This window comes from Labrus mixtus, chromosome 1 (assembly GCF_963584025.1).
Source record: "Labrus mixtus chromosome 1, fLabMix1.1, whole genome shotgun sequence".
In the NCBI taxonomy this organism is placed as follows: domain Eukaryota; kingdom Metazoa; phylum Chordata; class Actinopteri; order Labriformes; family Labridae; genus Labrus; species Labrus mixtus.
In genome coordinates, this window is record NC_083612.1 from 19,033,042 (window position 1) to 19,058,294 (window position 25,253).

Genomic DNA, 25,253 nt, shown 5'->3' on the forward strand with positions numbered 1-25,253 from the left:
AATAATCTTGAAATATATAGAAGACTATAGAAGTATAGAAGTCCCACTTCCAGTTTTAGACTTTTTTACACCTGTCACTCATTACCTGACCATAATGGGGGAAAAATCTTTAACATTTAACTTAATTTTATGCTACAAGTAAATCATAGTTTCACCTGTGCTATAGCTATTTATGAAGCAGAACGTCATACATCTCACTGCCAAACTTGGTCAAGCCTAATGTTATGACCTGACGTCATTTTGAGGTCAAACGTAATGTTCATACTGTAAAGCTGATAGGAGTGTTGGGGGGGGGGGCTGGGCCTCAAAGATAACTGTATATAGACTTGATAACATAAAACTTCTGGTAAAAAAAGATCCTCTTTTATGGTTAAAGTTTTACTGGTTTTCTCCTTGACAACAATCAGTGAGTTATGACCTTCCTGACAGACAGACTGTTTACACGTTCAGTTATTTACAGTGGGTCGGACCAGGACTCTGACTTCTAATGGAGAAGGTTACATCACACGGGGGGTTGCAGGGAGCCAAAAAAGACCAGAGATTCACCTGACTGCTGTAAAAATTCTCCAACGTAATTTATGTTGGAGTGGCTGATTGCTTGAATGGATGTTTGATTGCTAAGGTGCATTGATTACATTGGATCATCAACCAAATCCTGATTTTTTTTTGTTGTTTCAAATAGACTTTAACAAAAAAAAAGGTGTTAGAAATCTCTGACTTGAGGGGAATTGAATTATTCATGTCTTGATTTGATTTAGTCAAATTTCACTTTTCAACATCTGTCTGTCAATCCAGCCATAGTTTATTGAAGCTATTACTGAGCTTCTTTTCATATTTTCACACTTAACAACACTCAAATTTTGTTGTGATTTATTAGTTAGTTTGGCACAGTGCCTAATAAACTATTTTACTTTTAGGATATTATTAGACTGAAATAAATGATATCAATCCAAAAAGATCATTGTTTTATGAAGAAGAACATCTAACCATTTCACATTGGCCCCTTCCTCTGACACTTCACACTCCAGCTCCACCCGCTCCCCTTTCATCACCATCTGATCCTCCAGATTCTTCACAATCAGGACGGGAGGCTCTACACAAAACAGATAACAATGAAGGGTTGAACTACATCTCATAGTCCGGACAATTCATGTTCTATGCTATGTTGTAAACGTCCTCTAAACCTTACATACCTTTGACAAAGAGCTCAGTGGTGCATTTCTCCTCTCCTACCACACAGCAGTAAGCTGCATCATCAGCCAAGGAGCAGTGGTTGATGGTCAGGTAACGCATGTTTCCAACACTTTCAAAGATGTACCTTTAAAAAAGACCAAGGCAAGCTTCACACATACTAAAACTTTAAATGACAAAAGGCTTGTATTTTAAATTTAAGAATCAAATTGCAATAACTAATTTAATTTAGTAAAAGACGAGAAGAATCAACAATCCATTATTGCTGCTGAACACTTACTTGCTAACAATGTCATAAAATGATGAGGTAGTTTGTCCATATAGTGATGAAATAAGGGAGGCACAAGAGAGACGGACAGAAATAAAGAAAAACATCAATACTTAAACAATAACTGGTGCTGTATTTGTTGAATTCTTCATGATGTAATGTAAAGTGTGTTTATTCTGACCTTCCCGTTGGTTGAATTTCTTGTCCGTTCTTCAGCCATTTCACCTCTACGTCTGGATTTGCTACTTCAATGGCCATTTTAATTTTTTGTCCCTTTGATACTTGGTAAGCAGGATCCAACTTTTTGAGGAAAGCTAAGTTACAAAGAAGATGCAGAATAATCAATCATATCAGATCCATAATTCAAAATGTTATCAGTATTAGATCAAGTGCAGTCTGTTGTGAAAGCTGCCCCGACCTTCACTTTTCTTCTCTTCTTTCTTCATCTTCTTCAGTCTCTTCAGCATGCCTCTCAGGTCAGTAATGCCATGCTGAAAAGCAATCTTCTCAAATTCTGATGAAGGAGCTCGGCTGAGAATGTCCCACACGTCCACGTCCGGTTCTGAGCTCACCTGTACGGCTCTACAAGATGTTCAAACCATACGGTCTATTGTTTAGACCAGTCACAAGAGTGTGCAGGAAGTAGGTTATAGAAGAGGTTGACATATCGTTTTTTTCATTTCTGGCATCTGAACAAAGGTAGGTTTATTATGAACACTATTGATTTTCTAATCCATCCATACTAAAGCTGTTTACAAGTGTAATAAGTACCCTCATTTTGTGTGGCCTAAAAGGTGATAGTATTGCTTTAATTGAATCAGTATGGCTGTCTCCCTCCTCTGTCACACTCTCATTAGTCTGTGTCTTACCACACCTGTCCACTAGGCGCCCTCAGTAACTCTTTTACCCCAGCCCATCACCTAACAGCCATGAGTCTGCAGTTATCTCCAATCAATCATGAGTTTACAAGTACAATGTCATTGTCTAGCATAAACTACCACATTTCAAGAACTGAAGGGTTGTTAATGTGTGTGCGCACACGCGTGTATGTGTGTGTGCACGTGTGTGTGTCTGCTATCTGTTGTTCATTTGTAGCTTTTTTATGAGTCGCTGGCTTTGAGTCCGAGAACACCCACAGTATTGAATTCAAGTGAAAACAGAAATGCCTCAGTGTCAAAACACCCAAATAAAGTAAGACATAAATCTGTACCAAAGTGAGATATAATATCTGATATTTGTATTTAAAGTGTAGATACTCATTATATAATAGTCCATCGTAGTTAGCTACATTTCATTTCTTGACATAACTTAAGTATAATGAAGAATTTGTTTCAACAAAAAGGACCTTTTGAAACTTAGAATCAAAATAACAGATTTCACTCTTCATTCAAACTCATTGTGCACCATGTATTATAGAGATAAGGAAATCAGTGCAGTATCCTATTATACGTTTAACGAGGAGACATATATATATATACAGTATATACATGCAAAGAAATGTTCACTGCAATACGAGGAGAGCATGTCATCAGTTTCTTACCGATTTGAGGATTTTAAGAAACTGCTGCTCAATCAGAGGAAGAACCCACCAGGCACAACAAACCAGACAAGTTACAACACCACATTTTAACAGCAAAGCAAACAGCATATTAGAAATAAGCATTTCAATATCCATCAACTTCAAGTGGTTAAACAGCAGAGAGGCAAGTCTTCTAGTTTAGGCCTTTATTAACAGGTCAATGAAAACCATGCTGACATCATTCATTGTGTTACATCTCATGCACATGCACGAAAGTGATTTTGAAGTGCTGAGGAGGTGACTTGTGTTTTTAAGTAAGAATTACAAAGGGTCAGAGGAAGAGGGCTCATAGGGTGAAGTAATTATTAAGAATCTTAAAAGCCTTACTCAAAATGTAAGGGAAAACTATCAATAACATTAGAAGGGGAAATGTGCCTCATAGGTATAAAACAAGTGTAGTTGTTGTTGTGCTGTCAGTGAGAAGGGCCTTTAAGAGGGCAGAAAAGGTATTTTCCATCAGTACGGATGAAATACCGATTGGGTCTACAGGCCCAGGGCCCTGAGGGATCAGTGGTTCCAAGCGCAGAAGCCTTTAAGGTGGCTGTAAACATTTGTTGTTTAAAGTCTCTGAACAACCAGAAAAACACACCAAAAAAACTACAAAGATGTGCAAAACTAAGATGGCAACAAAGGGAAACGGATAACTACAAAGAGATTTCAAAAGAACTGCCAAGAGATCCAAAACATTAAGATAACCAAAGAACCATAACAGACATAAAACCTTGATATGTTTGTGACCAGAGACCTGTTGCGTTGTAGTCTGCTCAGGTGGAACAGATGATTCATCTAAGTGGGATGATTTGATTGTTAAGTGCAATTAGATAAGGGGACTGGACTTTTAGGACCCTATGTCAAAAATTAATTGATTTATTTTTAATTGAAACTTTAGAGTGAAAGCACCCCTGCCCCGGCTTATCATTGTGTATTGTAAGTAAATTAGTCTGCAGCAAGCCTTTAGGTGAAAAGCTGATCATTCCAACATTTCATTTTCAAAAGGTAACTTACTCTCTTAAGACGGAGGACAGTTCAGAAAACAAGAGTGAGACAGAGTTCACATAATTAAAGGTTGGTACTATTTCATGAAAGCCTATAAATCATTGAATATCTTTTATGATTGCTCACCTCTTTTTTAATAAAGTACTGAAATCCAGCTCTCCGGAGTCTTCTTTTCCATCTGTACTACTGCAGAAATATCATCAATCAGCAGCAAAACATGAGACACATCACAGTGGGATACCTGACTTTCCAATAAAAAGAGGAGTGAAAACTACAGGCATTGCTTGTTGAGAATAAAAAACATCCATACTTCAAGACTATGAGGCAAATATTCATTTCATGTCAACTCTTGCTCCAAAATGCTTGTTCACAATAAAACCACAGGGTACATATGCAACACAAATATTCAGGAAGAAAATTCAGGCTTGGATTAAACAGAGAAGAAGTGAAAGGTGATAGAGTAGGAACAACTTTTAAAGACTGAAGGGAAATAGTGAACTCATGATAAAAGTTGTGAATGAACAGACAGATGTTGTGCTGGAGAGATAGGTGTTGCCATGCTCAAAGGAACAGTTCAACACGTGGGAAATATCAATACTTCTTTAATTTTATGAGCTAACTATGGGACCAAAGCTGGGGTCAGTTAGCTTTGCATAACACAGAAGGCAAACTGAATAAGCCTGGCTCTCTAAAAAGTAAAAAATGAATAGCCAACTAGGAACTCTTAATAACACACTGTTTATATTTTGAATACAAAGTGAAACAAAAGCATACAAAAGATAAGTTGTTGTTATATAGGATGTAGGTTTATGTAGCCTACCAACAGGCTAACCAGCATAACTACTTAAGTCAGTAATAATAACATAGTGAACAGAATAAAATGACATAGTGTATTACTTATTAGGTGCCAGTCAGAAAAGTAACAATAGCTAATGTTAGCACATCCAAATCCTAGATAACATTACCTTGAGTCAGCTAACTCTTAGCTAGCTTACATTACCCTTTGATAGCATCACTAGCATTATCTTTTTTTAATGATTTATCAAAGATGTCTTTAGCCTACCTGAATAGTGTAAAAAGCCCCTTGATTGATTTTCACTTTCAAGTATCTCCCTAGAAGTAACTCATGAATCAAACAGCAGTGAAAAGATAATGATTTGTCAGATTTCCTACATTTTTATGAAATGCAAGTAGCAAAGCAATCGGACGTTGAGTATGACACCGATGGAGAATGGCTGCTCTGCTAATATGGTGAATAACACAGCTAACTGCAAAACACTGTTGGGATGTTTTTGGTAAGCTACAAATGTACGTAGGCCTATGTAACCAACCAGTGCTTAGCCTTCAGGCTGCTATCGTCAAACACAGACGCTAACACACACAGACAGCAACTCAGCATTCCTGACTATTCCTGATCCCTGACCTTTTATCTGTAGAATGTATTTGATTTGATTTTAATATCAATTTCCAATGTACATAATGAGGCATGCATGAAACTGGGAGGAGGGGTTGACATAAACCTGAGCCACTAAGGTGTGAGCCACCTGTTTTTCTAAGCTTTAAAGAGAGCCAGGCAAGGTGCTTCCTGTCCTGTTTTGCTAAGCTAAGAGTGACCTCAATCTCATCATTTGATCAATGAAAAGAAAGCAAATACACATTATCCCTAAAAATAGCAAACTATTCCTTTGAGCCATGAGCAGCAGCATTCATCCAAGCAAGAATACAAAACACTCAAGGTTAAAGAAAAAAACAGTCACCATAGGGTCTGCTTGACTCTAATCAGTGGGATGAAAGAAAAAGACAAGGGCAGAAGTTTGACTGTGCACTTGTCTCCTGTCTCTGATCCGAAAGCAGGATTAGAAGCTCAGTCTTTGGTTTATGTGGTGAAGTTACAACACACCAAAGCTGTGCTTCCTCTGTGTGGCAACCCTGTGGAAGAGCTCGACAACTGAAAAGCCTGTGTGTCTTAGCACATCCTGCACTTTCAGCACGATCAAACCACCGTCAAATCTCACTCTGCCGGGGAGCTGTTTGTGCAGCTGGCTCTGCTGTTTTGATTGAGACCCAGGAGGAGATCAGAGAGAGCTGAAGGTTGCAGCCAGAACATCACACTTAACAGTTTAATACATCTCAACAACTCAAGCTCTGCCTGAGTCAAAGGTTAACAAAATGACTACTGGAGTAAGGGACTACATCCAGGAGTCTGATTCTGGGTCCTATCAGCTCTCTGGTCTTTGATCCTTTGTCATTCTCTCAAAATTCAGCAGATTGGAGGCTTCACATCCACAACACTGCTTCTGTTTGACTTGAAGGCAGAGAAGAAACAGGCCACACAAGAGACAAAGAGTGTGTGATCCTGGTTTCTCTGTTCAATAACAACCAGAAGTCTTCAGAGTTTGAATCGGAGCCTCCATTGTTGCAACAAACCCCTTTACTACCTTGATAGTTGTCCACCTTTCTTCTTACTGGCTTCACTCCTGATAGGTTAGGTTTCCACAGTTATTGAAAGTTACTAAACACAGACCTTGTGCAAATGTGTCGATACTTTCCCCCTGTTTTTATATCTTAAATCATGATGAGCAAAAGATAATAACATTGAAATCAAATGGCTAAAAACTTTAAAAAATTACTAAATGATGCTACTTTCTTTTGCGTCTGATCAAATTGATATCAAACATTCGTACAATCTAATGCCAAGTGAAGTCTTAGATTTATTTTGTTACTTAAACCTAATAAGGAATTACCATTACTGTTTATAGAGTGACTGTTAAATTGCAAAGTCAAAAATTCACATTTTTTTTATTTAAGTATCCCTGACTTGGAACAAATGTATTTAGTGACTAGTGAAGAGTGTCATTTCATTTTTTAATCACATGATAAAAGTCTCAGCAGGCTTTTTTTTTAATTTACTTTCAAAATGATAAAACACTTGGTTGAGCAGAACAGAACATAGATCATTTTTCATGTATTATTCACATCATTTAGTAGATCCTGATCAGACATCAATTTATTCTGTGCATAATTGTTTCAATTTCAGATTATAATTATAATTTTTTTGGGGCTTGTTATGTCTTTATTTAGAGATAGGACAGTGGGTAGAGTCAGAAATCGGGGACAGGGAGAGTAGAGAAAGAGGGAAAGGAGCCACAGGTCGGATTTGAACCCAGGGACTTTTTTAACATTACCTAAGGGTTTTCAGTAATTCATTCATAAGGATACTAGGACGTTAAAACTTGTCAGTGACTAAAAAAGGACACTATTGTGGTTTTAAAATACATTTAAAGCAAAACAGGAGCTGGAGTCATAACATTTAGTTCAACCCTGTAGGAAAAAAAATACAGGTTGACTTTTAAATCTGTGAGACACTACTGATGAAATGAGTCAGAGGACCAGCAGTTAACCAATTAATCAGAGACTAATATTAAGAGAAGTAAACTAATCGAGCATGTCATTAATTGGAATTAGACTAAATGTATTGAGTGTTTTAAGGAAATGAATCACCACTTGTAAAACTTACGTGCGCCTGAAAGCTGCTCTTATGTCCAGACCTTCAGCAGCACGAGCCTCTGAAAAGCACAGCAGTGTCCAAAGCCATTATAAAACACAATATATACACCACTGACTAAAACTATAATGTCAGACATACATAAAAGAATACTAAAACAAGTCAACACAAACAAAGAAGCGCTCACCATGTACTGCCAAGTCAAAGTTACAACTGTCAAACTTGTCCCTGGATGTGACCTCACACCTGTAAGCTCCAGCAAAGTTAGGCTTGGCTGCGATGACTTGCATCTCAAATGTATACACCTGCAACCACATACATGAGGAGAGATGTTAGCAGAGGTACACAGTGAGGCTGACATCTTTGATTAAAAAACCTTCTGATATACAGTATGTGCTTCATATTTAGAATGTTCTCATGTCAGATTTGGGAGCTTTAGATCTGGGAGTGTGTCCAAGCTTTTTCCAGCTTATTTGCTTTGTAAGATCTTCTTTCACTCTTTCACTAGAGTAAATATCCATTCAACATTCCCGCTAAGGTCATGTATGGTTCATCGTGTTATCAGGAAAAGTTGGTGAGGCAAGAGTTTGCAAAACTGGCGGTGAGAATGACAATGTTTGCAAAACCCTGTTGTTGCCTCAAAGGAAAAAATGTCATTTTGCAATTTTTTACAATGTGTAATAAAAAACAAATATCTTTGAGAGATGTTTTTATGCTATCATTGATTTATGGGATACAATCACGTACATTATGTTTCAAGACATAATATGATGATATTTTCTGCTAATGTCTACGCCCCTTGTTAGTAAATAGTTCTACCTTGGTGTTGCGGTCATATGTTTCCTTTAGCTGAAGGTGTTTTCCAGACTTGCTGGCGAGGTCCATCCACTTCCCTTTGATCCATTTGATGGTTGGCTTTTTCAGCAGTGATTCAGCATTCACTTTAGCCACAAACGTGATGTTTTCACCTGCACATCAGAATAGTGTTTTATTGCCATATCTAATGTGGCTTTGGTTTAATGGTTGTTCATTTGTTACTCATGTTACACTCATGTTGTACCATGGTAAGGCTTGAACCGATCATCGCACAAATGTTGCAGCCACAAATAATTCAGCAAATGTATTGAGTTTGAATTGATGCCTCTCACCTACAGTGACGTCTCCACTCTGAGGTTTCTCTGAAAAGATGCCAGTCAGGTCCTGCCTGGTGTCAGGAGGCTGAGCCTCTGAAAATGTCATTTTCAGCATTACATGTTCATTTAACAGAGGAGAGTTACAAATAAGAATACAAAAATCATCCAACTTTTGAACATGGTAAAACCTGCATTTTATCTGAAATGTTTGTTTAGACTGAAAATATGGATGTGATGACATTTTGTAGGGATTTTAAGGAATCAGGTTATTAAGTCAGTGGACTCCAGTTAAATTAGCATTAGTTACTGGATGTGATTTGATTGTCTTGAATCTGTCTTTCCATGATAGCGTTGAATAATGAATAATGAATGCTGGAGTAAAAATATTCAATTGAAATCTCCCATTAATGAAACTTGAGTAAAGTAATTAAAGGCCTTTATTTAAGAATGTAAAGTTAAGAGTAAAAAGGGAAAAAACTTTAGAATACGACTGAACTGATTATGGGATGTATCTGCATATTAACACCGACTGAGCTTTGTATTTATGAACTGTAATGTATTTGGCATGTCCGAACTTAACTCACAGAAATATGACAGAATAAAGGGAATGAATGAATACAGGGACTGACTAACTCACCCTCAGCAGATGGAGCATCAGGTGCTGGGGCGGAGATATGGTCCTCTGTGGGGGCTTCTACAGGCGGCTCAGCAGGGGTCTGTTCTGGTACTACAATGGGCTCCGTGGGTCCATTAGCGGGGGCCTCAACTGGAGCCTCTGTGTCACCATCACAACAGAGATAATAAGTCACGAGTAACAGATTACATTTTTTTTTTTATGTGTTTATGGGCTTTTATGCCTTTATTCAGAAAAGACAGTCGATAGAAAACCTGGAAAAAGAGAGAGTGGGGAATGACATGCAGTGGAGGAGCTGAAGGTCGGAGTCAAACCTGGACCGCCTTCTCTGAAGACAACAGCCTCTGTACAGGGGAAGCCCAAGCTTACCACTATGCCAACCCACTATCAAGACGTTTCTTTTCTTAAGTGACATTTTTAAAAGAAATACAAGTTAATACGTTATGTTCCAGGACATAAACTATATAAAACTAAGTCATTTGTACTATTTAATCTTAATGATGTTATGTGAAACTCAGCTCTGACAGAGGGAAATACTCTTTGACAAACTTTTATCGTACAAATATTTCTTATGTCTTATCATTTTGGACGGCTGACTTGTTTTCCATGTGTTATCAGCTAGCTCTAATGCCTTTCCTAAGAGCCCGTCAAGTGGTGGTTACTCATGAGGAAATAATGTGCTGGACAAGTGGGGGTCAAGGTCGGCAGGCAGACAGAGTAAGGGCTGCAATGATATGAGCCGCAGACAGTCTTGTGTAGTGCACTGGGCCCAATAGTCTGCTTCCTTTCCTTCAGATTTATTTCCACCTTATCAAATCCAAGCAAACCACCTCAGCATGTCAGACCGACAGACTTATGGCAAAAATGTTGTTCTGTGACACACTTAGCACTCAGACTAAGCACAATACACAATAGTGCTGTACAGTGTCATTCCAGCAAGTGATTGCCAATGTCCAGCTCATTAAATGGACAGTATGAGATTTAGAAAATTGCATTTTGAGATATTTTTGGGGGACCCATTCATAGCACCCATTGCTTTGAATGAAAGGTTCTAGCCAACAAACAAATAAGCTAAAAGTTTTATAGCTTATATCCAGGTTTCCTCCAGGGTTGTGTACAAAGCATTCAAAGGCTCGGGTAGGAAAACTTCTTTATTTTAAAGCTGTTTACAACTCCATTCACAGGACTTAAAATTATGTGCACAAGGATTTGGATCCTGAGTAACAACAAGATGTTTTTTTTAAACTTTTGGATGTCATATGTGAAATTGTAAAATATGAAGTACTGCTCGCTGGATTTTGTGTTCTTTGGCCAGAGCCAGCCAAGGCTAATCGATTCTCTTTCTTTCAGATTGTTTATTGATGATCTGCTAGCTTCAGACTTGACAATAGCTAATCATTGTATTTTCCATAAGCTTATTCCTTTTTGAGAAAACACTTGTTAAGGTAGACCATGAAATGTGGTGTCAGAAATGTGCTGTACTGTCGGACAGTGCAGAAGGTGAGTTCATGTGCAGAAACATCAAATACATGCAGTGCATTAAGAGTTTACAGCCTCAGTGACATTCTCAGTGAGTGCTCTATTTTTTCTGTTCTGGGCTTCAGCCGGTGTGTAAGCAGAGACCTCGTACACACAGCTGCAGCATCAAAGACTCCCACCTGGCATTGGTATGACCTTCAGCTCGAACTTGACCTTTGACCCCCCAGCAATTACTGCATAGGCATTGGTATCTTCTTTGGTAAGGGCTGTTATAGTGAGTGAGTGCTTGTTTCCGTCGGCTTTGATCACACATTTGTCGCTGCTGGTGATGTCCTTAGAATTGCATTGCCATTTTACTTTAGCATCAGGCTTCTCGGTCTCTGCTTCAAAGACCACAGAAGACCCCTCCTCTGCCTCCTGAGTTTTTGGTTTCTTTGAAAATGCTGAAACTGAATAGGGAAGGTGGGTAAAAAAAAAAAAATCAATGAGCCTTTTCATTATGTCTGCTTTTAGGGTGTTAAATAAGAGTACTCTAATTGTGACGTTTCTTGAAGATTGTTAAAAAAAATAATGTCTTTAATATAAAACATATAATATTTAAGAACAGAAGCCATTACTATGGACAAGAACAATGAAGCTATGACTGTTGTTATAGAAGTACAGAGAAGAGTCTGCAGCTCACCTGTGGGGGCTAATTAAGACTAATAAATATGTCTTTTCCTATTCCACACTGAAAGTCTGAAAGCACTAACATCTGTCCGGGAAAAAACATCTTGATCTACCTTGTTTTTTCAAATAGTTGTATATGGTTACAAAGCATAGTCAAGTCTGATCAATACAGTTTGATTTCTGTATGTCTGTTTATTCTTTTTGGAAAGAGTCTATAAAGATATGTATTTAACAACAACCAACAAGCTCATCTTCATCAGAGTTTAGGATGCTTTTTAAAGAGTTCCCAAGAAGACCAGATCAACACTGGTGTCTGTGTGTTTATAATTTGGCCTCTGGAGTCTATTCAAATAGTAACTGTGTTAAAAGGCTTCCACTATCCTAGACAGATGTGGATTCAATTTACATAATGTACTGTATCTAGTTTTAAGCTCTGGTCCATGTGGAGCAAATTAAATATATATATATATTTATACAGTATAAGTTATAATACAATGAGAACGTGCAGCTGTTTTATATTTACATATAATGTTAGTGTAAACTTTGGCTTAAAAATGTGTTGAAGGAAAAAGTACAATATTTCAATATAAATGAAAGGAAGTGAAAGTACAGAGTTGCATTAGAAAAGGTAAACTACAAGTACCAGAAAGCTTGATGACAGTCATCACAGGACATCAGACCATTGTGTCCTCCTGATCAGGTTATGCTTTAAAGTCTATTCACTTGTATTAATAATTAGCATTCATTCAACTCTAATAAAAAGGCTAATGATCCTAACCGGGGACAGGAAGCATTTCAACACGTCTACGGTCAGTCTGAAGACTACTTGTAAAAAAATATGTTTAAAATAGTGAGTGAAACCACTGGCCTGAAAGCAGACATGTGTTTCACAGTAACAGCAGGTGTCTGGAGCCATGGAAGATATTTCTCATGAATTTTATTGCCATGTCTGAATTCTAAACAGTTCAACACAAAACCACACATAGCACAAAAAACTTGTTGTGTTTCAGGTGACCTTATAGATTTAAATATAGTATGCATATGTTCTGGACTAATAACTGAGTGTGGCAGGTTTCAGCTGTAACAGTGGCCCAGGTATCATAGTCTAGGGATTAACTCAACTCTATTTTTATGACTCTGGAGGCACAGGAAGAATGACGTCCCCGCAGTCTGTCTGCAGCCTGCCTGACTGTTAACACATTGCTGGTTGTCAATCATTCATGCTGCTTTAACTTTAGCAGATGCATATGTCCAAAAGGTCCCATAATGTCAGTGGGTACAAGATCTATCCATTGCTTGTTTAATTATAACCTAACTTTTAAAACCAGATTTTATTCATGAATTAAAACTTATTTTTATTGTATGTAAGGATCTTTATAGGCTGCTTGCAAAGACGACCATGCAGCCATGTTTTTTAAAATACAGCTATTTTGGGGTTATTTGCTCATTTTAAAGGAATGTATGAATGTACATACCATATTTATCAGATGAAGATAGCTGCGTCAGCTAAGAAATAGTGTGACATCATAGCAACCCAACACAGTGTAGCCCGCTATTAATTAAGTTCAAAGAAGAAGACACAGTAATAAAAAAAAACCTAATTTTGGTACCATTCCAACTTTTGATGGTGGAAACATCAATAAATGGGAACCATACCAAACCTAACTTAACCGGACCACTTTATGGAAACAGGGCTTATGGTATATCAGGAAGAGGTGAACCACTTCTTTGTTTTTGAGCAGGTAATGCAGATAGTATGTGTAAAGCTCTGTCAGAGCCTCTAAAATCTTCAAAGGTGAGTACTTGTGAAAACATGTATTGGGCATCTATAAAATGACCTGTAGCTGTAAACGTAAGGAGCTCTGCTGACTCAGGTGATAACACTCTGTGATGTCATCAGAATATTCTACTAATTTGGGTCATAGCTTTTACCCCTTTGAAAAGTGATTATCAGCAGTTGTTGAAATGTGTTTAAACCCTGGTAAACATCCTGTTGATCGCAGGGTGTTAGTAATAATTGATAATTATGCTACAGGCTCAAGATGATCATAACTGACATAGTCCTGAGAAAATCCTTGACACTAAACGTGTTGGCCCACACACGCTGCTCTGTGTCAGTTGACATTTGATACGTTGAGCTTTACACTCCACACACAAAAATCCATTCAGGCCAACGAGAAGGGAAAAAAAACTGTGGAAAGTCATCTGTCAGGTTGGAATCCTGTCTGGCATTTCAGGATCAGTGGTGTATTTTGTGAATGCAGTGCTGCTGGAAATGTGAGCGTGTGTGTTTCACTTCAGACAATGTTTCCACATGGATCCTGTGACAATGACTCGGTTCCTGACAAGGCTGAACGAGTTCACAGTAACTATCTCCCCACCGGAACCTAACCAATTCTTCTGACATACAGTACCTAAGTCATATAAATTACATTCATTTAAATATAGCTGACTGAATATTTGTTTCTCTGAATTTCCTTTATCAAAAAAGAGAGAATGCACATTTATTAACATAAGCATTGATGTGATGCACACATTTAGCTGAAAGCTACAGAGTTCACCAGCAAACAATATGCCCTGTATTGTCAGGCAGGCTGGAATACGATTACCTTTTATAACTGTGACAAAATGACAATTGTGATTCAAAGGATGATGTTACCAAGTGATTCAAGAAAAAATAACAAGATATATGAAGACAATGTACATATCTCAAGTGAGTGAATTTGTTTTGGCTTGGAGTTGCCCAAAAGGGGTGTGGCCAAACATCAGCAGATATATTCTCAAAAATGCAGGTCTAATTTAATTTCCTAGTTTCTAAGAGGACAATGATTATGGAGCTGACACAAGAAGGTACAGACAGTATACCACTAAATCATCATTAGAAGCATGTTGATAGACTAAAAATATGGTCTTATGTGTTTCCATTGGGCTTCTTTGCTAATATTAACAGTTTTACAGTTTGAGAAACAATTGACATCATATGTTAAAGAGCTGTAATAAAGTAGTTGAATCAGCAGGCTTACCTGCTTTTTTGGCTGGCTCAGGCATCCTGAATGATCTCCTCTCCTCCTCAGCGTGATTCTCTGATCCTAAACAGTCTGCTGTCTATCTCAGCCCCCTGCCTTTAATAGTGGACCCCCCCACCCCCCCACCCCACCCACCCACACAGCACTCCCTATCATGTACCATCCCATTCCTCCTGCCATTATATCTCAAGGCCCAACACAATGTCAAAAAAAAACAACAACTGCCCCCTTGTTCTCCCCCCTCCTAAAACCTCATCCTATCCCAGCAGCTACATGTCCCCCAGCCCACCCACCTCCCGGCATGTCAAACCCCGAGCTATATTTCACCCATCCTTTCCTCCAACACCTCTGTTGACTGATAGGCCTTGAGAGGGAGGGGAAAGGATGTAAGGGAGCGATTAAATTTAGAAACCTGAATCCTAAAAAAAGTCTCTCTGCTCTCCACACATCTGTGCTGCACCCGGTCACCCTTTTAAAAATGTAAGAATGACTGTGAGAGGACAGTCAGCGTTATGGAATAATATTAGCAAACTGGAGTTCAGGTTTAATCTGGTGAGTCAAGAGTGAGTCAATGCCCATTAGAGCCCATATTGAAATTCAGTTTTTTCTAAAAGCTGAAATAAAGAGCTTTACAGTCTGGTACACAAACAGTTTTGGTCTGTATAGTTCACTTCTTTACACATGACTACTTGGGGATAACTTTTTATGTAACTCATCTATTTAAATGATATTACGCAAAGGTCAGGGCGTTCACTTTGATTGATTTGTGGGTAGTATGGCTGTCTCCAATATCATCTCAGCCTCTCCATTTGGAGACTCTATTGCACAGACATTAATGGGATATTGGAGTCTTTGCAAGTGTCCAACATCTGCACGTTAATAGATTGTACGTCAGTTTGTCTCTACATGATACATGAATAAGAAATGAACTGAAGACAAAACATGATCAGTGTATAAGAGATGGACAAGGCAGCACTTAAGCTATTCATCCCTCTGAAAAAAACCACTCATTACAAGCGATTTAAAATGTACTTTACTTGTAAAATGAATACAACCTATATTAGAAAATAGCATAAATCGGGGGGGGGGGGGGGGGGGGCTGAACTTTACAACGCAGGCCCCATGTACAGAAGCTGTACTTGTCACAGTGGCAGTGTGTTTGAGTCCCGCCTTGTACCTTCACTGCATGTTATGCCCAGTGGCGGTTCTAGACCACCTTTACTGAGGGGGGCAAACTGGGGCCAGTTGTTTTGTCAGTGGGGAACATTAAACAAAGGTGAAAAATAGACAAAGATGATAGCTTTAAAAAAAACAATATATATATATACACTGTATTATGCCAAATAATAGCGCCCAACATCCACAACATAAAATACCAAGATTTATATTTGTTTCAGTAACAGTATTTAATACTAGATTGTGAGTCAAATACTGTGTTTGTGTTATTAGGGGGGCCCTTCCTTTTGGAGGGGTTGCCACAAGGGGGACCAAGCTCAGTGTTGCCCCTGCCTAGATCTGCCCATGGTTATGCCCCAATCTCTCCTCCCAACATGTCCTGTCTCTATTCAGCTGTCCTATCCAATGAAGGCTAAAATCGCCTTAACTTTAAATATTATATATTTATATAATTCATAAACCTTTATAACTGATGTGTAAGAAGTACTTGAATATTGTAGCTGCTTGCTATGGCTCTAATTAAACTTTTGTATGTATGGTTGGGTATACAGCATAGACTTTATGTTTTGGTGATACAGATAATACTCATGTGCAAGTTCTTTTTAATTGCATTGTTTGTGATTCCATGAATTACAACTCTTTCTAACTTCTCACCTGTAAATAACTTCTATTACAACTTGACCATTGAGGGGAGCTGTTGGCTCTTTGGACATCAACTACTAACACATCTCATGTTACATGTCTGCAAGTTAGGACTCCTCCATTTCACAGGGTTTAAATATGTCTGTTGTTGATCATGATTTAGTTTTTAGGGTTTTCTTGGTGTTTTATGTCATATTATTGAACTGTATTACATCAGTAAATGCGTCAAATAACTGTAGTAAGAAAAGTCTCTTACTTCCTTTGTTTCTGTTAAGCAGGAGGCAAGATTATATTCAAACTTCTCATGTCCCTGAGAATTTGCACGGTTTTCTGAAAACTATTATGCTCTGTGAAGGAAACAATTCAGTAGCACTAGTAAACAAATTCTGAAAGAATAAAAGGTACGTTTCAATTGAATTATCAAACCATGCAAAAAAGAGTGTTAGTATAAAATGCAGGTAAAAAACAACAACTGGATACACAACTGCATTGCATACTTATACTGAAATATTAGATGGGGGACCTCGTGCTTCGCTTACACACTCTATGAGTAGAGAGCCGGCGCCTGCAGAGTGTCAGGATACACAAGCAGATACATGTAAGAAGCGGGTGACAGAGCACTTCACTCCTGCTTCATTCTATTAACCTCATAGTTCCCTTTAATGAAAGGTGTCAGTCCTTATCTGTTAACCAAACACTATACTCTAATTTCCACAAAGATCTCTTCTTCTTGTTTTTACACGCTGATGTAGAAGTTAAGAATATCTACAACAGTCACACTAAACACACTTTAATTTAAAATGATTAATTAACCACATCTGATAATTAGAGTGTATCTACTTTGCGTGTCAAACATCTGTAAAATGCTAACGTTTAAATCATTTTGAGTATATCTCCGTGGATGAAAAATTCAGTGGATAGGTCCTGATTCAGTCTCGTAAAATGTAATATTACAACTAAAATTACAGTTAAAAACGCATACATTCATGAACAATTTATTTATTTACAAGCAATTATCAATCACAACAAAGACTTTCATGTATGTACAGAGTTTTTCATGTCATGTAAATAATTCCAATGATCTCCCTAAAGGCCTCTCTGTGTCTCCACCCTGTTATAAATATTTAATCGCAACATATGTACAGTAAGCACTATTACCCACAATTAAAGAGAACTAAAGCATGTCTGGAACAAGAGCATCAGACACAGTGGGACAGAAGTGAAGTTCAAACCATATAGTCTCTGAGAACGACAAGTGGTCATAAGACTACATGCGTGTATGTTAACTCTGAAAACGTGAACACAAACAATATATACTGGTTTGTATGAGTCACTGTGTACTTAATGATAGTGAGCCAGGGTCTACACATAACTCAAATATCTCACTCTCATTTCCCCTTTTGCTTTACTCTCAATAATAGCAGTTAAAGGAATAGTTATTAGCTTGCTTAGGGTTGGATGAGAAGATTCAGACCACGTTTTATTGTAAAAGTCAAATGTAAAGTTAGAAAAGTCGTTGCTGTAGGTACTTCAAACCTCACAGTGGGGACAAACTCCAGGAAGTCACTGCTCCAGGACCAGAAGTAGTTCAGCAAATGTTTCCCCTGAAAAGTGCAAACTTTTGTTTTTCTATTTGCATTTTTCATATATTAAAGAAAAAACGTGAAAGTGTTTCTCAGCTAGCTTAAGAGTTGCTGGAAGATTGATTTAATGAACTATAGTAAGAGCAGGGCAAGCTGTTCCTCTCTGTTTCCAGTCTTAATGCTAAGCTAAGTTAAAACCACTGCTGGCCATATTTACTGTATTTACACAAGAGGGAAACCCATTTAAATATTTTGGCAGTTAAAGTACCTCCAAATTGCAAATGACTCTCTTTTAAGGTTAAATTTAAAAAAGCCTAAAAAAAAAAAAAAAAAAGGAAAACATTTTAAAACGAGTGGAGGGGTCAAACACATGTTACAACCAGTCCTGGTAAAATGAACAAAGATGAATGTTTATCCAGATATTAAAACTTAGCAAGGAAGTTTCACAACTCAATTCACAATCATTATTAATTTACGATCTGAACGTGAACTTTACTTGACTTGCAGTTCCAACTTTGGCCACTATAAAATTGTTGCGCTATAGAGCAGCTTGTGGCTCCAATCTGATACTGAGCAGAGTTAACCTTATCTCAGGAGAAACCTAATGGAGGAACAAAATTCACAAATCCCAGAGTATTTATTTGCAAATATCTGCACAACCATTGATATGGCATGAAGACTCTGCCACTTGTTTCACATGTTAATGCTGATTTATGTTTTACCTTTAGAGGACTGACCTGACTGTACAACGGCAATCATACTATTCTCATATAAGATAGATACCTGATTGAACAGGCTCATTAAACATTAAAAAACAGAATCGCCTCCATTGTCAACACTTGACATGTGTAAATATCTTCACTTCAGCACCGGCTCTGACCTACACGAATGGCTTTCTCTCCAGATGACTCTTGCCCAGGACCTCATCACTGAACTGGTACGTCAGCTTCTTCTTTATCTTTTTCACCTCTCCTGTTTTGCCATAGTTGCGCAAGGCACGCGCCATCTTCTGATAGGTCATTTTCTTGCGGTTTCCCTTCTGAATTCCCCAGCGGTTTGCGAGGGCCTCCTTGTGTTTGGAAGAAAACTGGAATGTCCCTTTGTCTCTGTCCATCCACCAGATACTGTCCTTCATATCACCGCTCCTTAAAAGGTCCAACAGGAACTGGTACAGACGAATCTTCTTTTTATTTCCTTTGAAAACATCAGAGAGGTTGCCAATTTATTTAAGGTATGTGCACTATGAGTATTTCATTTGGTACAAATTGAATATAATTATAAACAAAATAAAAGATAGACCTAGGATGAAAGCCTATTGATAAGTAGAATAGTGATACTCTAACCATATCATTGATGAAACAGAGATCTTGGAAACGAGAACGAGGAATACACATTTTAGAGCAGACTTAAAAACAACTAGGTTTAGACCTTGTTTTACCATCTCAAATAAAAAAAACTCGAAGAGAGAAGAAGATTCACCATGTCTCAGAAAACTCTGTAAAATTCTTAGAAATACTGGCAGATAACTTCCACCATGAGTCATCTCACTGTGTTTTCCACATTGTCATTGTGCTGTGTGATAAACACAGATGATAATATATTCGATTTTTTATAGTACAGCGTTAGATAATGTAAATGAAGACATCATCACTGAACACACTGTTCATGTCAAGATTAAAATGAATGGTCCTGTAAATATACCCTACCTGACCAGTAAGAGAGTACCTCCCATACTGTACAGTAAAATGTATAAACTCGTATACATTATGTCGGCTTTATATTCATATCTGCATCTACACACTCTAAATGTCCAGGGAAAACACCGACGGGAGTTCTTCAGCAAATTACAATTACCTAAGAGTCCTGCGACTCTGGTGGCGCTGTGAATCCAAGTTGGTTGGAGTGGACAGGACGTACTAAAAGATCAAAATCTTACAAGAGGGGAAACCTCATCAAAGGGACTGCCAGGTGTTTACTGGGTATATGATTATCCTGAACCTACAGGATTAATTCCACAATCTTATCTACAAATCCAGTTTAGGAAATTGAAGTTTGAAGCAAAAAGAAACAACCACTTCCTTTGAAGATGCTTGGCCTGAAATTTAGAAGCAATTGTGCAACTAGGTGCTCATCCTAAAAGTGCATTTTAAACTGTCAGCAGAACACGAAGCTGACATGCTTCAATCCAAAACATACATCATATCGTGAGTACGAAAACACTGGCCTGCCCTTGATCCAGGAAGGATTACAGCAGCTCTCATTATTACAGGTTGAGTGGAAACTATGAATGCCACCTAGCACACGATACAACTTAACATGTAACTCAACTGCTCACATCAGAGGCGGCACATGCCCTCTTGTTAGGCTGTATAACCACAGACTGACAGCTACTGGACTTACTGTAGATTCTTATAATTTAAGACTTTACAAGAAGTCCAGTGACTTATCACGTCTACATATACCATGACCTGGATGGCTGAGAATCTGCACATGGCCAGCGCAACTGGTGTGTCTTAAAGTGTCCGTGTTAACTGCTCAGTTAACTGCCCCCCCCCCCCACTGGACACCAAGTACAGTATGAAGTACAGTATGAAATCACCTAGATCTGTTTTCCATACCTAGATCTGCTGTGACATAAGTGACTCGATCTCTCAGACACTCCTCATCAGAAACCTCCAACGGGGGACTTCGTCCTCCATGCTCCTCATCATCAGAACTGCGCTGGGACACATGAGGAGGATACACAGTCCGAGGGAAGAACGTGACCTACAACAGACACGTCAAACTTCGAATGAGTCCTAGATCAAATATATTTGCAATATTTGAACCTAGAGCTTGTCAGTGGTGTTATCCAGTACACTGCCTAAACACACACAAACACACACACACACACAGACACACACTCACACACACAGAAAAAAAGAGAGGAATTATAATACCATTTCTGACTTGATATGTTTGGAAATTTTGGTATCTTACTAGAAAAATACAGCAAACTTTTTAAAACTTTGATATATGCTTTTGTCATAATTTCAATTGATCTCCAATCTGGGCAATAAAATCTTTTACTTGAGCTTTCGATATAATGACATTCATTATTCAGGACGAAGTAAACGAACAGTACTGTACTGTCATATTACTCCTCCACTACATGAACTATTTGATCTAAAATCATCTCACTGTAAGTGAAAAGGAGTGTGGCCACAACTCTCTGCATGAGCTGTGATGTGTGGACGCATGCCTGGCTGGGTAACACAAGTCAACGTCTTTATAACACCCTAAACAGAAAAAAACACACAGTGGTGGAAACCTGAAAGTTAAACAAGGTTTTTGTATTTCTTTTCAATTAAAATTGTGTTATAAAGACATTTTCTTTTTATTTAAAAAAAAACACATGTCCTTTTTTATATTTGAATTTTAAATTGTATTGTTCTAGCCCTGAAGTGACACTACACTGCAGTCTAACCTGGCTGGAAACTAATCATACATTTGAATATGGTTTTGTACAGTTCATGGAGGTCAAGGTGGATATGTATTGTAAAAAAGAAAAAGCTAGGTATGCCAGACTCTGGAGCTTCATTATGTTACATTATTTACAATAATATAAATATTGTATCTTTATCTTTATTTTTATTTCTATATATTCTTATTTTATTTGTACTCTTATTGCATGCTCTTCTTTGTCTTTTACTTGCAACACTTGAATTTCTCCACTGGGGATCAATAAAGGATTATCTTATCTTGTAAAACCAAATTCACAGAATCTGTTACTGTGTAATCTGAGTATATGATGTGTGGGAGGTTTTTAAAAAAGAAGAAAAAAGAAAAATACCACTAAAACAAGTTGTTTCCTTTCCTCACTCACAGCCAAACCATTTTTTTTTTTTACAACACAACAGCACCAAACAGCTCTGCTCTAGTTTGCAGATTCAAAACTATGAAGAATGAAACATGCAGTTAGAGCTGAGCCTTCTGACCCTGTTCAAAGACAACATCCTATTTACACTGACAAATATATCTTCATATCAGATCTTTAAATGTATCTTCAAAAACTAACATTGAACTTTTTCTTGCAACTCAAAGATTCACTTCCTATTTTTTTTATTCCAAAGGATCACAAAAAAGACTTGGTGTCCCTGAATGCCCCCTCTTATTGCAGTGACCGTGAAGATTATTTGTTATTTTAGGCTTTTGAGTAATTGTAGGTTAGAAAGCCTCTGTGTGAAATACACCAACTGTATTATTTGACCACCTCAGCACCAACAACATGTAGAGCCTGAAGTCTAATACAGTAATAATGTAGTCAGATTATTAACACACCAACAAGGAATCCTTACTTTGACCACAGGCATCACGTGAAGCCCCTGACTAATAATACAGCACGTAACATTTCTAAGCATTATAAAAAATTAAAAAATTAAAATGTATAACTTTTTAATCTTCTGCCTTTTGAGTTCTGACTATGTCTGAAAATGTTTCTGTTAGTGCAGGTTCATGCAGCCATGTGTGTGTCTGTCTATACTGTATGTCTGTTTGATTTAAATGAATAGAGGTTTTATTTTATTTTGAATTACACTTACTGGTTGTTGTAACACATGTGGATGGCCCCCGAGGTTTGGATCGAGCAAGCTTTCAGTCTCATATCGTATGGCCTCGTGCCGGATGAGGCCGGGCGGGTGGAGAGTCTGCACACTCTGCAGCTCTGTGAAGTTGTTCTCTTGGAGGTTTTCAAACTCAACTGGGTGGACATGCGGGTGAGTGTGGTATTCCCAGTGATCTAAATAGAGAAGGTGAGAAACAGCAAACATTTCTACAGCTTTTAGTTGTTTCTCTTCATCACAGTGACACACATTTGTGGTGTAGAACTAAAAAAAAAAAGACAGAAATTAACCCCAGTCAGATTTATCTCCATGCTGCATTCATGAACATATATTTGTCGTGATTTGAACCAACAAAAAAACACATTTGAACTGCTAGAGATGACTCATGAGAAAAGCCAGAATGCATTTCTATGAAGATGTATCTTCGACTTAAAGTGAACTTGACAACCAACTGCTTACTCATAGTGTTTGAGTTTGCGTGAGCCGGGTGAAACTAAGATAATAAGAGAGAATTCAGCATGAAGCTCTTTCCTGTTTGTTGCCACCTTGGCAGTGCTCCTACAGCCGATGACTTCAAGAACATCTTAAATCAGATTAGAATTTTGAAGCTTTACATTTTTTTCAAGAGTGGCCATGAAGAAAAGGGGACGGCAACATGGGAGGGACAAAGTGTTTCAAAAGCCATCCTCTCTAAAACTACAAATGTGATCTTTTATCGGTATATGTAGAATGTATATTACATTTCTAAGGTTATAAGGTTATACGTTTGAGCTGTTTAGATACCAGACATGAGATGAAGTTATGATAAATAGCATTTTCCCTACAAGGTCCGGAAATAACTCCCACCCTCCTATTTAGACTGTTTTGGTGCAATATTCAAAACTGTTGATCACAAGAGAAAGTCAAGCTCCCCTCATGTATCAAACAAAGCCCCATGGGGCGAAAGTCGTTCTATGTCTGTAATCGTAGCGGCCGAAAGAAATGGCATCTGTTTCCTGTGTTCAATCCACCCTAATGTGGTGCGCTCCAGCTGCACGGCTGCAGGCTTTTTCTGAACAACACACCAGAAAAGTCCCCGCATCAGGTCACATTGAATAATTTAAAGAACAAATTTGAGGGATAAATAAAAAGGTTTTCTTTTCACATAAACGTTGAGCACAGAATTTAATACCAGATTACAGTACATGAATGAATTCATTTCACTAAATGACATCAACATTTCCCCTGAAAACAATAATTCCTTTTTTTTGGTAGTCAAATATAACTCAATGATTAATAAAACAATGTGTGATTTAAATTAAAAAAAACACTTTAAAAAGATTATGTTGAAGTTAAAACTCACCTGCCTGGATATCTGCATCTAGGACATATGGATTATAATATTCTGCAATTTGATGTCTGTAGATCTCAGGATCGTACATCTCTTCTGAGTGCTGCGAGAAGTGCAAAAAAGTATTTTTAGCCCCAAAAAATACAGATGAAAACAAATCTTTTACTGGATGGTGTGTATGCAGCAGACAACAACTTTTAAAAAAAACAACTTATTTTTTTAAACACTCCTCATCTTTCTTTCATACTTTTTTTTACGTTTTATTTGCCTTTGTCTCAAGCTCTGACTGTTCTGAAACTCTCAAGAACTCTTGAGTTTCATTTTCCTGTTGCCCTAAGTATAAAAGACTCCGTTTGTGTCCTGTTTTCACATTGAAGTAGACTCACACTAAGTCGTCTAATTTGAAATAATATACCCTTTAGACTGTTTCTGTAAAATCCTTTATAAGAAAAGAAAAAAAAACTCCTCATTGAACTCCATTTGATTCTTTAAGTGTAAGGAGAGTCTCAGAGTTAGGATATATTAGAATAAATGATACTTACAGGCGGGATGAGATAGCTCTCCATTCTGTACGGATGCAACATGGAGACGTCTTCTCCAACGGTCCGACTCTCAGATGCTCTGCTGGCAAAACACTCTCACAACCTTTCAAAACTTTTGCGGCACCATTGCACAATGTTTCAAAATTTCCTCTAGCTCAATGCAAAACTAAAAATGCCTCTTGCTCTCTTATTGTATAGCCTCTCTTAGCTACTACTGAAAGGCTTGTAGCTGTGTTAGAATAAAGTGAACTAAATAAGGCCCGCTGTTTGGCTGTTAAATGGAAAAAGGAAACTTTTGACTTCTGTAAAATGTCTGTGGGTGGGGAGCAGCAGAGTGTGTCTGCTAAAGGTTCCTGGCCATTGATGATTTGTCAAGGGAGACCATGAAACTCCACATTTATCAGGTCTTCACACTGTCCCCTCCTCTAAACAGCCAATCATCATCAAGAGCTCCGCTCACTGTCAGTTTTTAGCCCCGGATTAAAATGAGATAAACAGGGTCCGAGAGATGTTGGATATTTGTGCATTGTTTCCCCTAGATTCTACATATTATATTTTTAAGTCTTGACATCAGTGAAGTTGGTGAATAAATGCATTGATGCCATGAAGAGAATAATGGGTAGCTTTAGCATTGATAATAGGTAATAATGGTTAATAACACACTGATATGGAGCAAGCAGGTATGCAGGTATAGGGAAATATTAATTAACAATTAATGTATTTATTTTTTTTATATATTATATAATATCCCTGTTGTATTGTTGTTTTATGTTTTATATAAAGCACTGTCTAAATGTTGTTTTTAAAAGGTGCTTTACAAATCAAGTTATTGTTTTTATTTACATATTTATTTCAATATGGAAATAATCATGTAATCATGTTATAAAGATGTTAGATCT

At 37.7% G+C, this 25,253-nt stretch overlaps 2 protein-coding genes across 3 annotated transcripts in view; both read right to left on the reverse strand.

Moving 5' to 3' along the window:
• mybpc3 (myosin binding protein C3) overlaps nucleotides 1-14,573 on the reverse strand; it is a 31,219-nt gene extending 16,646 nt beyond the window's left edge. Inside the window, exons 1-14 of the mRNA XM_061036872.1 lie at nucleotides 14,478-14,573; nucleotides 10,965-11,234; nucleotides 9,310-9,447; nucleotides 8,688-8,765; nucleotides 8,359-8,507; nucleotides 7,727-7,844; nucleotides 7,552-7,600; nucleotides 4,161-4,220; nucleotides 3,000-3,026; nucleotides 1,878-2,041; nucleotides 1,641-1,773; nucleotides 1,472-1,474; nucleotides 1,194-1,318; nucleotides 988-1,093 (exon numbers count right to left, since the gene is read on the reverse strand). Of these exons, the coding sequence (XP_060892855.1) occupies nucleotides 988-1,093; nucleotides 1,194-1,318; nucleotides 1,472-1,474; nucleotides 1,641-1,773; nucleotides 1,878-2,041; nucleotides 3,000-3,026; nucleotides 4,161-4,220; nucleotides 7,552-7,600; nucleotides 7,727-7,844; nucleotides 8,359-8,507; nucleotides 8,688-8,765; nucleotides 9,310-9,447; nucleotides 10,965-11,234; nucleotides 14,478-14,502 (1,445 nt within the window). The 5' untranslated portion in view covers nucleotides 14,503-14,573. The remainder of the gene's footprint in view (nucleotides 1-987; nucleotides 1,094-1,193; nucleotides 1,319-1,471; nucleotides 1,475-1,640; nucleotides 1,774-1,877; nucleotides 2,042-2,999; nucleotides 3,027-4,160; nucleotides 4,221-7,551; nucleotides 7,601-7,726; nucleotides 7,845-8,358; nucleotides 8,508-8,687; nucleotides 8,766-9,309; nucleotides 9,448-10,964; nucleotides 11,235-14,477) is intronic.
• A 2,708-nt stretch (nucleotides 14,574-17,281) lies between these two features.
• On the reverse strand, nucleotides 17,282-24,776 carry spi1b (Spi-1 proto-oncogene b). 2 transcript variants are annotated; one of them, XM_061036882.1, is made up of 5 exons: nucleotides 24,355-24,776; nucleotides 23,825-23,915; nucleotides 22,462-22,691; nucleotides 20,500-20,647; nucleotides 17,282-19,075 (listed from the first exon to the last, which is right to left on the reverse strand). In XM_061036882.1, exons 1-5 carry the CDS (start codon nucleotides 24,394-24,396, stop codon nucleotides 18,762-18,764), a joined length of 825 nt encoding a protein of 274 aa, XP_060892865.1. In that variant the 5' UTR covers nucleotides 24,397-24,776; the 3' UTR covers nucleotides 17,282-18,761. The 2 variants fall into 2 exon arrangements, with proteins under 2 accessions (XP_060892865.1, XP_060892872.1); XM_061036889.1 differs by having other exon boundaries at nucleotides 22,462-22,658; nucleotides 24,355-24,751.
• Nucleotides 24,777-25,253: the final 477 nt, after the last annotated feature.